The sequence below is a fragment of the Thermochaetoides thermophila genome (genome assembly GCF_000221225.1).
Source record: "Thermochaetoides thermophila DSM 1495 unplaced genomic scaffold scf7180000011822, whole genome shotgun sequence".
Taxonomy (NCBI): domain Eukaryota; kingdom Fungi; phylum Ascomycota; class Sordariomycetes; order Sordariales; family Chaetomiaceae; genus Thermochaetoides; species Thermochaetoides thermophila.
The window spans coordinates 2,194,910-2,207,993 of NW_006383038.1; the positions used below are offsets into that span (position 1 = coordinate 2,194,910).

Genomic DNA, 13,084 nt, shown 5'->3' on the forward strand with positions numbered 1-13,084 from the left:
AAAATGTTTTGATGTAGCTAAAGTGTTTTATCGTCTGCAGAGAGAAGGCAGATACTAGCTCTCACATCAATCTCACAAGCATGTTTTGGTGCTTGGTGAGGCAGGCCTTCGGTGCCTAACAGTTGGGACTTGAGCCTTGTCATTGGACAAACCAGCTTGGTTTAGGCTGAGTTATTGAATGAATCGTATCCTCAGAGAGTGTATTAAATATCAATGTCTTCATAGTCTTAAGCTGTATACGTTTTATTACAGAGCCAGTTTCGCAATCTTTTGTCTTCCTTGCACAATAAATTATCAAGATGTATGGAACGATATAGAAGTTATGATAAAGAACAAAAGTGGAAAGAGCCTCTTTCACTTCTTGAACAATCATTATCAATTATCTCTGTGATGTGCACTTCGTGCTCTCAACAGCATCTCTGGAGTTGCAAAGAGAAGCTCTGGATGGGCAACTTGCCGCGGTGTTAAGCGCTGATAGCCGCACAAGCATGAGGCAGAGAGGCAAAAGGTACGTGACAGGTACATGTGGCACCCGTGCAGTACCGGTCAGGCTTGGCTCTTGCTTCTGGGCAACCGAAAGGGCCCCACCACCCGCCGCCCAAGGCGGACGGGTATTGGTCCGCAGGGCATCCACATCATCCTAAGAGGGCCAGTCAGGACCAGTCCTGTCGACGGTGGACAGCAGCCAGCGACGAGCGGGTAGTGGACAGTGCAGAGTGCGCAGAGCGTGCAGCGAAGTGGCCGTGGCCCAGTCACCAGTGGCCCGGGGCCCAGTCCCACTGCTTGTCCCAGGTGCTGCTCTCTTTTCTCCTTCCCACCCTCTTCTTACCCGATCCTGTCTCCCACTTCCTGGGACGCACCACCAGTCCACAGCACCACCGCCGCCGGCTGCCTTTCCTTCTTCCCTTCACGCGCACAACACCCTCGTCTGCCGAATTCCAACCTCACGAGGCAAGCATCGTCTGCTGTTTCCTCTCCCCCCCCCTCCTCCACGCCGGCAGCGCACAATTTTTTGTCTCTTTTCTGTTTCGCCTCTGTGTGTGCCTTTTGGTGCTGAATGCCGCTCCACTGTTTTTTCCCCGTTCATTGGCGTTCCGTCCCGTCCGTCTCTGTTCCCGCCAGTCCTCGTTGCCCCTTGTCGTTTGCGTGTTGTCTCTAGTGTCGACTCTCGGGTTTTAGCTTCTGGCCTGTTTTCCGCTACACCACGACGACGACGACGACCTCTGCGACTCCGGCGACGAACTGTGGCGACGGCCATCCACAACCACGACTGCTCGGCTTCTCTTTCTCCGCGTGCGTGCGTGCGTGCGTGTGTGCGTGTGTGTGTGTGTGTGTGTGTGTGTGTGTGCCTGTGTGTTGATCTGGCGTTGAAGCCTTGTTCAAGTTTGGATCGCAACAACTGGCGAGCCTATTGTCTGTCTTATCTCTGCGATCCATCTGAAGACTTGTCGGCGACCCGGGCAAGAAGGGCACAGCAGGCCCGACGCGTGCACCCACCCTTTTCGTGCTGTTCCTTGACGACACACCGATCATCGACCCGGCTCTTGCTGTCTTTCAGCATCAGTGACGCTCCAGAGTTGGGATCACAACAGGCGACGGGTCTCTCTCACGAAGCATCTTTCACCGCGATCTGATCTTCTCCTGGTCTTGAGACAAGAAGGGCAGAGCCACATCCCCGTGTACTCCCGCCCTTCGAGCTCCTGCTGCTCGGCGGCCCGAGCTTTGCGACCAGGATATAACTGACGCTCCGACCGCCCCCTGATTTCCGATCCTTAACCTCTGGTGTGCCAATCTACAGACCTTCGGTCTGCAGTCGGAGTCCTGCTAGCCCTGCTCTCTCTCCATAGGGCATCCTGCTGAGACACGCGGCTTTGAGTTCTTGAGGCAACTCAACCGCATTCTCTGGCTCGAGACCGACCAATTCTTTGGTCACACGGCCTCGCAGCCACCACCTGTCGACCTCTATATCCCCAAACTCTCTTCCCTGGTCTCTTCGCCGAATCCAGCGCGCAGCCTCATCAACCTGAGCAGTGTCGTATCGGCAGATGCGGCAGTTCTACGCGGTTCTCCTCATTAAGCAGTCTGTTCCTCATCTCAGGTAGCTGAAAAGCTGCGTTTCAACACTCTGCAACTCAGGCCGGCGCGCACCTTTTTCCAAACCCTCTCGCATCGTTCGCGGACATAACAACCGGTCATCCATCTCTTGGGACAGTTAGCGGTGCCCGTACGTGGCTGATTACCCTATACGCTCGCGGCCATGGCCGCCAACATCCCCCAGTTCCCCAATGGCCAGATGGCTATGCTGCAGCAACAGCAACAGCAAGCCCAACAACAGGCTATCGCAGCGAATCAACAATATATGAACGTTTTCATTCTCAATAATCTCAGAGGATCCGGCACGAATCTCCCGGGGACATGGCAAGCCCAAATTCCTCCCCAGCAGCTTCTTAGCGAGCGTTTTCAAAAGACGCATATCCTGTATGCTCATTGTATCCTCCTTCCTTGCGTCCTGGCTCGTGGCACTAACGCTTAGATAGATACACCAACATCATGCTTGCCAGCAACGGCGGTGACCCCCAGCGGTGCGCCGTCGCGGCACTGAACCTTGAAAAACAAATATTTCAGAACGCCCAAGATAAGGTAACTTATCTGGTTCCTTTGCCATCTCATCTCATCCATCAACAAAGACCGTCTGGCTAACTCATTGTTCTCAGGCATCGTATGATCAAGCAATGGCAGCGAAAATCTCTGAAGTAATGAAGCGTCGAGAGAGCAATGGCCCTGCTCTGCAAAATCAGGTGATTACGGATGCTCAGAGACAGGCTCAGATTCAGCAACAAATTCAACTGGCACAGGCCCAGCAGCGCCAGCAGCAACAGCTGATGCTAAACAGAATGGCTGCGCAAGGCCTGACTCAACCGCCACAACCTGCGTTTCAACCCATGCAGAATCCGGGCCAGGTCCCCGTGATCCCCCAACAAATGGGCATCAACGTGGCCGTTCCGGGCATGCTTCCCAACGCTCCGAGTCAACCCCAGCTCGCTATGCAGATGGGACAACCCCGCCCAGGAGCCATCCCGGTCGATCTCAATCAGCTGTCAAACCAAGACAGAATGCGCATCCACGAAGAGGTGATGAGGCGGGTCAATTCGACAACAGAAAATTCTAAGATGCAAATACGACAGCTGATGCAGCAAAGGCTGACGCCTGCCCAGATCAGCGAGGCTAATGCCAGCGGCAAGGACCTGGTCTACCTCTACTTCCAGAACCAGGTCGTCCAGGTTTTCCGGGCCACTATGTTACAGGCGCAGCAGAAAGCCCAACAGGTTGCTCAAGTTCAGCAAGCGCTGCTGATGCAGCAGCGTCAAGGCATCCAGGGCGCTGGCATGCCGGGGGTTCCTCCTCAAGGCCAGGTGAATCCGGCCCTGATGAACGCCCTGGGGCAGCAACCGGCCATCTCAGACGCCCCCATGCTCGGCCCGAATCTGACGAACGAGCCGCAGATGGGTTTGTTGGCACAGCAGCCCGGCCAGATGATTGTACCGACAAACCCAGCTGCCGTTCCTGGCCGGCCTGTGACAGCGGGTCCGCAGTTGGGTGCCATCCCCCCACAGCCCACTCCGGGTAATCCCCAAGCGCCGAACCAGACCCCGCGGCCCGGCCAGCTGCAGCAGCCGTTCGGTATGCCGCAGGTCAACAACCCGGCCGCCGCTGCGGCTGCAGCGGCTGCAGCTGCAGCGGTTCAGCAACCCCCACAAGCTCAGCCAGGCATGCGCCCTCCGGGCCCCCGCACCATGCCCGGTCAGCCAGGCGCCATCACGACAGTGGCAGGGCCCCAGCCCACTTCTCAAAGTCCCGCCATGAACACGCTGAACGCCCCGATGCGGCAACCTCCTGTCGCCATGACTCAGGCTACTACGCAGCCTGTCAACCCAGCAAACGCTCCCATGGCCGGTGCGACCCTCAACGCGCAGTTCAATCACCAGAACAACGCGAGACCTCTATCCATGCAGGGCAATATGAACAACCAGGCCATGGCGGGGATGGGTGCTGCCGCTAACATGAACGCTAATAACAACCCTATGAAAGAGTTCATGGCGAGGCTGCAAGAGCAACAGCGGGCCACGGCCGCTGCCGGCTTTCAAGGTCCCAAGCCGGGCCAGGTGATAGGAATGCCAGGCCAATTCCCGGGTGGTCCCATGAATGCTTTGAACCAGCCAGGCATGTTCAACCAAAATTCAAAGCCCAACGCTATGGTTCCTCCCACGGCTCAAGCAGCCGCGCTACAGCAGCAACAGCAGCAGGCGAATGCTGCTGATATGGCCAATATCTACAAGATCATTCAGACCCCTCAAGGCCAGAATATGATGAACAACATGGATATTCACCAGATGATCCTTCAAGAAATCAACAAGCATCTGGGCGGCAGGCTACCTCCCAATATCACGAAGTGGGCCCACCTGCGCCAGTTCTTGGCTGCTCAGCCCAATGCCCTCCCCAGCGAAATCGTTCAAAGGATCATGAGCTACCAGATTCTCCAATTCAAGAACTTTTGGAAGAGGGCTAGTCAGCCAAATGCGGTTGGTGGCATCCCTCAGCCTGTTTCCAATGTGCCCGTTTCGCAGTTTGCTGGCATGAATCAGCCTGTCGCCCCTCCGCCTGGAGTCCAAGTGCCCCAAAGCATTAGCCAGGTGTCCCCGCAAGACATAGAAGGTCTGCGCAAGAACCCCAAGTTTGCGAACCTCACAGACGACCAACTAGCAGAGTGGATCCGGAAAGTCAAGCAGCAGAGCTTCATTAAGAAAGCATGGGAGATCCACAACAACCAGTCGAATGCTGCCCAGAACCAGGCGACTAACAGCTCCCTGATCGGGCAGCAGAAACCGGGCATGACGGTGCCACCGACCCCGACTACGGCGCAACCGACCTCCTCCGTTGTGCAGACGGCCCAGTCGAGGCCTCAAGGCCCTCAACCTACGCCGACTCCTCAGGGTCCCCAGGGCGTCCAGCCTCAGGCTGCACAGCCTAAGCCCACGCCGAGCCCGGCAGCCAATGTTACCACCGCTCCTCCGGCTACGACTGGCATGTCCGCTGCTTCGGTGCAAGCTGCGAATATCCGGCCTTCGATGCCTCAGCAGCAACAACAACCGGCGCCACAGCCTCAGGCACCGCAGCCGCCGCCGCCACAGCAGCAGCAGCAGCAGCAGCAGCAGCAGCAGCAGCAGCAGCAGCAGCAGCAGCAGCAGGTGCCACAGCCGCCCCAGAACTCTCGGCAAGCACCCATGGATCCTTCTCCCGCCATGGCTACCAAAAGCCTCAAGAGGCCGAGTCCCGATGATAGCGCAGAAGACACGCCTGCTCAGCAAAACATCACTCCCATGCAGCGCGCGCCTTCTCAGGCTGCTCAGGTCGCCCCCAATGCTCCGAATGCGGCTTCCGGCGAACCACCGAAGCTCTCTCCTGAGTTGCAGAAGCTCAGAAACCTGGCTTCAGAGGCACAGCTGGAAGTATCTAAGGAGCATTTGCAGCCAATCCTGATGACGCCGGCTGACCAGCAGGAGACACGCGAGAAGATCGCCCAGGTAAAGCTAAAAATGAATCAGATCCGGAGCATGGGCCTGCTGCCCAAGTGGTACTACCTGACCAACGATGATAATCGGGCTCGCCAATTCTTCAGAGGGGTATGTGATTTTCTAATTTTTTTTTCAATCTTCATGTACTGACTTTTATGTACAGCGCTTCAAGGTGGTCAAGCAGTTCACCGACGGTGAGGCCATGACTCAGCTTCGCGATACCTTTACGATCACCAAGGAAGAGCTCAACCAGTACGACAACCTCCTGGGCAGCATGCTGCGTGATATGATGATGTCTAGGGTCAACCAGCAGCAGGCCGCTATGATGAACCAGCAGCAGCAGACCCAGCAACAGACGACGCAACCGACCCCCGCGACTCTGGCGAATCAGCAGGCCGCCGCTCTACGACAAGCTCAGCAGCGCGTGGCTCCTCCTCCGCCCAAGCCTGTCCAGCAGCCTCCTGCGCAGCAGCAGCAACCTCATCAGCCTGCTCAACCTGCTCAACAGCAATTTCAGCCAGGTGTCCAACCGACTCCGGCCCCCGCTCCCGAGTACTTTGGCGATCAGCGCCTGACGGCCGCCAACTTGGTGCTGCCGCCAAGGAAGAAGCCCAAGGTTAGTGGGAACCAAACATCACCGTCTGCCAACCAGCAGCTTGCTGCTGGCTCGCCCCAGGTGCAAGCCCTTTCGCCGGTTGCCACACGGAAGCCAGAGCCGCAGGTTAAGCCCCAGGCCCAGATCCCGCAACAGCAGCAGCAGCAGCAACAACAACAACAACAGCAGCAGCAGCAGCAGCAGCCGCAAGCGCCGCCTGCTCCGCAGTTCAAGTGCCCCGAGCCGGGTTGCACCAGCTTGGTAGCGTTCCCCTCGGAGGAAGCGCTCAACGCGCACCGCCAGGAGGAGCACCTCAAGCCGGCCGAGAACCCGCTGGCCTTTATGCAGGAGCAGATGGCGTCGGTGCTGGCGCTCGATGCGCAGGGTCGCGCTAAGGCCTCTCCCAAACCTAGCGGCCAGGACGTCTCAACCCCTGTTCCGACGGCTCCGCCCATGAGCGCGAGCCTCTCCAAGCAGGGCCAGACGCCTCGGCTGCAGGCTGCGACGCCTATGTCGCGCAACCTGTCGATGCAGCGCCAGGGCAGCGCTAGCGGCGGCAAGCCTGGGGAGAATATGCCTACGCCTGGTAAGTCCGCTGGTGGTAAGGGCAAGGAGGGTGCTACCCCGCAGCAGATGGAGGATGTTTGGCCCCAGGGCACGATTGACCCCGCGAATCTGTTCGCCAACCTTGGTGGTACGCTGGACGCCGGTACTGCCACCATCTCGGGCAGCATCATTACGGACTTTGCGGCTTACCGCTCGTCGACGCCGAAGGATACCCCCGAGTCGAGCTCGTCCAGCAAGGATAGTGGCGTGTCGGAGCCGAACAGTGATATTAATGAGAATGCCAACCTCGAGATTGACCTGTTCTGGAGTAACATTGACGATGGCCTGCTGATGGATATTAATAACATCTCGATGGATGGCGCGGCTGGATCGATGGGCGGCTCGAGTGGTAACGCGGGCGGGCTGGTCGATATTTCGCAGTTTGTGGAGGATCCCTGGGGCGTGGACTCGGCGAATTTTTCGCTGGATGACTTTGGGAGGGAGTTGGATAAGGGGTTTGGGTTCTTGGATGGGACTTTGGGGGAGGGACAGCAGGAAAGTGGGCAGGGGCAGGGGCAGGGGCAGCCGGAGGTTATGGTCATTGAGTAAGTTTGAGTGGGGGAGGTTCGGTAGATGGGTCGATAAAGAAGGGAATGGCGGGCTGGCTTTTGGCGGTTTCTTCTTCTTCTTTCTTTTTTTTTTTCTATTTTCCGTTTCCAATTTTCCATTTTTACGGGTTTCTCATCAGTTTATGCAACCGCAACGCGGAACGCAGTGCAACGCAGGCAATGATTGCTCTTCTGCTGAATTTAGGAATTGCATGCATGTCGATATGTTCATAGGGCATTGCATCATTGGGGGGTTTCTTTCTATTCTTGGGGCTGGTTGGTAGGGTAGGGTACACACCTAGGTCAGGGTGAGCAAAGCTCTGGGTGGGGAAGGAAGAGGACATAACGCGACTTATGCAAAGTACATTGCACTGCACAGAGAGACATGCACACAGCAACACACAATATGGATGAATGGATGGATGGATGGATGGATGGATGGATGGAGTGAGTGAGGAATCTATTCTCTTTCTGTTTTTATTTTCCTGGTAGGGTGGACAGGGGAATACTACGTGCTGCTATTAAAGACTTCGGGACCCTGGGTTATGGGACTCGGAAGGAATGATGGAGGAACGGATGGTTACTTGGTCTTACGGAAGAAAGGATAAGAGAGGGAGGTTTTTGGTTCGTTTCTTCTTTACTTTCAGTTCTTTGTTCGTGTTTTGTTTTTGTTTTTGATTCATATACCTACCGACGTACGTATGGGCTAAGCTGAGCTATAACGAAGCGGAATGGAATGGATTTTTGAAATGGTTCATATGTGTATTTGCTTGCTTGGTTTATTTTTTTTTTTGTGGTGCTTGAGCTGTCCGTCAGGGCTAGTGTTTGTCGTATTCTTGACCTAACAAAAGGAGTCAAGTCATGTCCTCCGTGATGGGATGTGTTAACTTTTGGCTTGTTTATTGATGGTTGTTGGTTGTCAAAGTGTTCAAATTTAGTCCCTTTCATATCATGTGCTTATCATCAAGCTACGTAAGTAAATGGAATGTTTATATAGTTTGAAAGTTGCTCTTTTGTTTGAACTGGGTGACTATGTCCGAAGTTTCGTTGGCTTTTGTTTTTCTACCTCGTAATTATAGCTGAGCTTTCAGCCGATATTTGGGTTGAGGCATCCCAAATTACTCTATTAATGATCAGGTACAAAATTGAAGATCCTCACATATTGATTTACACATCATCCTATCCCTTGGAGATTTGCCGGCCAGCATGAAGAAGCGTCGGGAAGCGCAGCCATTAATTTGACGAAGCTCTCTCCGCCCGCAGCCGGTTGTCGCAAAGTTAAAGTGGGGCAGTCCAGTTGGAGAACCCCCTGTCAGACGCGTGCGGTGTGTATGGCTTGCGAGGATGTCTGCCTTGCGTCACACCCTCAGCTTCGGCCACGCCGCAAAATTGACCTCATCTCAAGTAAGAATCTCGCCTCCAGCTCTTCCAATGGGATGCTCATGACATCAATGCCTCATTTTCAGCACGAAAAGCTCCAGTACTTCACCACAAGCTGTCCTTCAGCTGCCTAACCACGGCGCGCTCATCCATGTCCCCTTTCTCCACACTAGACGTGATCAGTGGCGGGAGCCCCACCAGGACCCTTGCCAAGCCGATCTGCTTGCGCGCTTGCGACGTTCTTTAGGCGCCTGCCACACAGCTAACCCTTAGGGTTAGGTAGTGAGACGCGCTACACGCTTTTTCTTCTTGTTCTTCTTCTCCGGACGACGCGTATTTACAAGTTTCCCAATTTGGGGAGATGTGGACAGGAACCAGGGGGGGTGGGTCTCCATTTTTACTTGCCACGCCTGCCACCTTTATTTCCTGCACGCACGCAGATGCAGACGCGCGCGCGTGTGTGTTATGGAGTTTGGTGGATGGAGGATGAAGCTTGTCTCCAGTCAACTTTGCCCCATTTTCTGGTGTTCGGGATCCATGTTGGTCCGTTGACTGTCCCCAGGCCGGGTCCCACTATCCCACCATCCACGTCCACTCTGCAAGACGCGTCTGTTGTGTGGTCCCGGTTGGCATCTTTAATTAACTTCGAGAGGTGCTCACCTTTGTGAACCTCTTCTTCCTCTCACGTACACGTACCACCACGTCATCACCACTGATCCCCCCTACACTTGGCACAAAGGGAATCAATTGGTCTGTTCCCTCTGTGCATGCTTATTTTTTGTTTGTTGCTGCACCTGCGTGAGAAAGGAAAAGCAGCTCCCCGCATTTGCCTGCCGTCTAAAAGTTGCGGCCGCGTTCTCTTCGTCATCCTTCGGTCTCATCTTCACAGAATCAATGGATGCACCAACCTCGCCAGCCAAGCGGCGCGTCCTTGGCGAGTTGAACCCCAATGCCGCCTCGCCCAAGGCCTGCCGTCGCACAGATTTGAAGCTTGCTGGCGCATCACCCACCAAGCAACAGCTGCCACGGAGCCCGATCAAGATGAAACTTGCCCCTCCTACAATAGAGCAGCAGAACGCGTCACCCTCGAGGAAATTGCGACAGCCACAGAAGCAGCATATGGAAGCAGAAGAGTCCCCTAAGAAGCGTCGCTCGCCTAGTCCTGTCTCGCAACAGGCTGTGACTGAGTCGTCGCGTCAGGACGCGGAGAGAGATGAGGTCGTGGAACCCCCCGCGAAGAGGCCTTGCTTGCAGCAGAGTGCGGAGGGGCAGCAAGGCGCTCAGGAGAGTGTTAAGGTACATCTTTCCTCCAGGATGCCCATCAACTCTTGACGAACGTGTGTGTGTGTGTGTGTGTATGTATGCTGACTCTGTCTGGATCTGTCTAGTCCCAGTCCCCTCCTCCCTCGTCCATTCCCTCGACCATCATCGACACCGGCCGGTCTCGTGCCGCCTCTCCTGAATCTCCCTCCGTTTTCGACGCCACTGCCGCAAATGACACCACTGTCCTCACCGAACCAGAAACTGCTGCCGCTCCAGCGGCACCAGCCTCTGCTATTGCGCCCGCGATAGCCGTGCCCCGCATCCCAGACATCCCGCGCCCCGCGCCATATATCGCGGCCAAAAGTAGCTACCCTGTCGAAAAACCACAAAAACCACGCCTGACGCGTGAACAGTGCCGTGAGGTATGCGCTCACTCCTTCAGACACCTCACCAACATGTCCAATAGGTTGCTGACAGCACTGCTCAGAAAGCTGAGATCCTCCGTCTTCGCCTGGGGCTCGCGTCTTACAAAGTCCGTACTGGCCAGACCGAAGTTCCCCTGGAGCAGCTTGAAAAGAAATTTCTTCCCACGCCGCAGAACCAGCAATCGTCGAGCCCCCGCGGACATCCCCATGCCCATCCTCACCCCCAGGCCTGGCATCCTCAGGCAGGGTCAGGCCAATACCGGCCCCCTAACACGGGAGGTTCAAGCTCCTTCATGGTGGCTGCTACACCAAAGAGGACCCCGCTGCCCGAGGCCCCGGTGAGGAGAAACTCGGTTCCGTATCAGTATCAGGGCGGCTACGCGCAGTACCATCATCAATACCAGGCTCACCCCGCCTACGTGCAACATTCGCGCTCCCACAGCAGCCGGCTTTCTCACCGACCACAACCGTCACGGTACTACCCCCGCGGCGAAAGTGATCCCCTCCCCCGCATCACCGAAGAATCAGAATCTCGGTACGGACACCTCGTCCCCCGAAGGGCAAGCTACGCCGGACCGGCGTCGGTGTCTACCCCCGCCCCGGCCCGGGCAGGGTCCCCTTCGGCAGGGGCTGCACCACAGAGTGAGGGGGTGAATATCAGGAGACGGGATAGACTGGAGTTGCTTACTGATTTGGGGAATAGTAGTAGTAATAATAGTAGTGGTAGTAGTAGTAGTAGTAATAGTAGTAGTAGTAGTAGTGAGAGTGAGAATGAAGATGAGGAGTTTGATGAAGAGGGTGGAGCGGCGAGTGGGTTGCTGAGGCTGGCTAGGGGGAAGTTGGGGGTGTGAACATAGGGTTTAGGCATTTTAGGCATTTTATGGGGTTAGGTAGAATCTTTGTGGCTTGAAATGACTTTTTTTTCTATATTTATTTTTATTTTTATTTTTATTTTTTTTTTTTAGATACCAGCTACTTGGGGGGAGAAAACTAGTTACCGACATTAGAGATAGATAGCTGGAATGAATGTTCGAAGGCATAGAGGTGCCGACGGAGAAGAGAAAAGGGTGGCTTTTTTGTTTTTTTTTTTTCTCTGGCTGGATAAGTGATGTGGGCAGCACATAACCACCACACTGGTAGTGATAGTGTAAGGTAAAGGAGTTTCGGGGCTTCCGCGCACATAAAGTGGATTTTGTATTGATTTGACTTGAACATGGTTATCAATGGAATGAGGAACCTATGTTGTGCCCTATCTACGAGTTTACCTGCCAACACACAAAACGCGTTGGAGACGTTAATCCTGCCTAGTTGTGTAAGCTGTATAGCAGGTATCCACGGGTCAAGATGCCATCACAACTGCATAATGACCATCATTCATCATTTGACAACCCCACTATGCTTTCAACAACAACAACAACTACTACTACTACTACTACTACTACGAAGTTTTAATGAGCCCCTAGGTCATAGATGCAGAGTCCTTCACCAAATTATGCTCTCCTGGTTCATTTAGGGTACACGGTTGTTGGAGTGACGCAGCTCTGAATAGAAAAGGAGAAAAGCATCATGTGCTCAGTCCGTTCACCATGATACTCTAGAGACCCAGAGTTGCCTTGGGATACAAAGACTGATGTATGGAAACACATCAAAACGCGTCAATATGAGGTCTGATCTTCATGTGATACTGTAAACTCGTTCCCATACTCCTATCCTAACCGTAAAATATAGACTATCCTTCTCTCTTCTCTCTCCCCCCCCCACCCCTCCTCCCAATCCTTGACAACTCCTCCTCTTCCCCTATTCCCTAACCGCTTATTCAATACCCTCCTCCTCGCTACCCATCATATTTACGAACCCCCATTCTTAAAAAAACTACACAACCTATATTCACCATGCCTCATTCTATCGCCTGGCTATCCGTCTTTCCCCAAGACCTCGACGGCACCCGCACGCGGTGGTCGCAACACGCGGAGTTCGACCGTCAGGAATTCTGCATCTCCTGGACCGGCGACACCCAGCCGGACCTCTCCTGCTTCCCCCTCTTCCCTCACGATCCGTCCGTCACCGTCTCCCGCGTCCCGCATTCCCCTGAGGTCGAGCGAATCTGGCGGGCTTCGCGCCTGCTGACGAAGGGGGTAGATGGGCATATAAGAGAGATAGACTCGACTGAGGACGGGCAAGAGCAGGGGCAGGGGCAGGGTCAGGGGCAGGAACAGGGGCAGGAGTTCCCCATTATAAAAATGGCTTCCTCCGCCGCCCAGCGCGCCACAGTCGGCCGCGAGTTTGAGATCCTTCGCTCGCTGAACAGGCAGTACCCTGACCTGCCGGTTGTCAGGGTACATCCGGAACCGCTGGTCGACAGCGCCGACGGCAGCATTTTTGGATTTCGCATGGAGAGGCTGGAGAGTATTGGCCCGGATCTGGTCAAGCATCGGGGGCGCGACCAGCAGGGGGTTTTGAGGGAGCGGTTGTTGAGAGTGTTGCTCGCGCTGCATAGGGTGGCGGGGGTGCTGCATGGGGATGTCCATGCAGGCAATTTTATGCGGCGCCCCCGGCCGGGACGGGGTGGTGGGGAGGTTGAGTATGTGATGATTGATTTTGCGAGGGCGGGACGGGTCGGAGTTAGTAAGAGGGAGGAAGATGGGGAGGAAGAAGAGAGGGAAGCAGAGGGGGGAGAGGAAGAAGAAGAAGAAG

General features: G+C 55.1%; 3 protein-coding genes across 3 annotated transcripts in view; all 3 read left to right on the forward strand.

The window, feature by feature from the left end:
* Window positions 1-2,257: 2,257 nt before the first annotated feature.
* On the forward strand, window positions 2,258-7,323 carry CTHT_0070460 (uncharacterized protein; the record flags this gene model as incomplete). The annotated part of the gene is made up of 4 exons (XM_006697259.1): window positions 2,258-2,478; window positions 2,538-2,640; window positions 2,715-5,681; window positions 5,737-7,323. The coding sequence occupies 4 exons, from the start codon at window positions 2,258-2,260 to the stop codon at window positions 7,321-7,323; spliced, it is 4,878 nt and encodes a 1,625-aa protein (XP_006697322.1).
* Window positions 7,324-9,596: 2,273 nt separating this feature from the next.
* CTHT_0070470 (uncharacterized protein) lies at window positions 9,597-11,241 on the forward strand (the record flags this gene model as incomplete). The annotated part of the gene is made up of 3 exons (XM_006697260.1): window positions 9,597-9,998; window positions 10,091-10,387; window positions 10,453-11,241. 3 exons carry the CDS (start codon window positions 9,597-9,599, stop codon window positions 11,239-11,241), a joined length of 1,488 nt encoding a protein of 495 aa, XP_006697323.1.
* Window positions 11,242-12,282: 1,041 nt separating this feature from the next.
* CTHT_0070480 (uncharacterized protein) overlaps window positions 12,283-13,084 on the forward strand; it is a gene marked incomplete at both ends in the record, with an annotated part of 998 nt that continues 196 nt past the window's right edge. Inside the window, one exon of the mRNA XM_006697261.1 lies at window positions 12,283-13,011. Within this exon, the coding sequence (XP_006697324.1) occupies window positions 12,283-13,011 (729 nt within the window). The remainder of the gene's footprint in view (window positions 13,012-13,084) is intronic.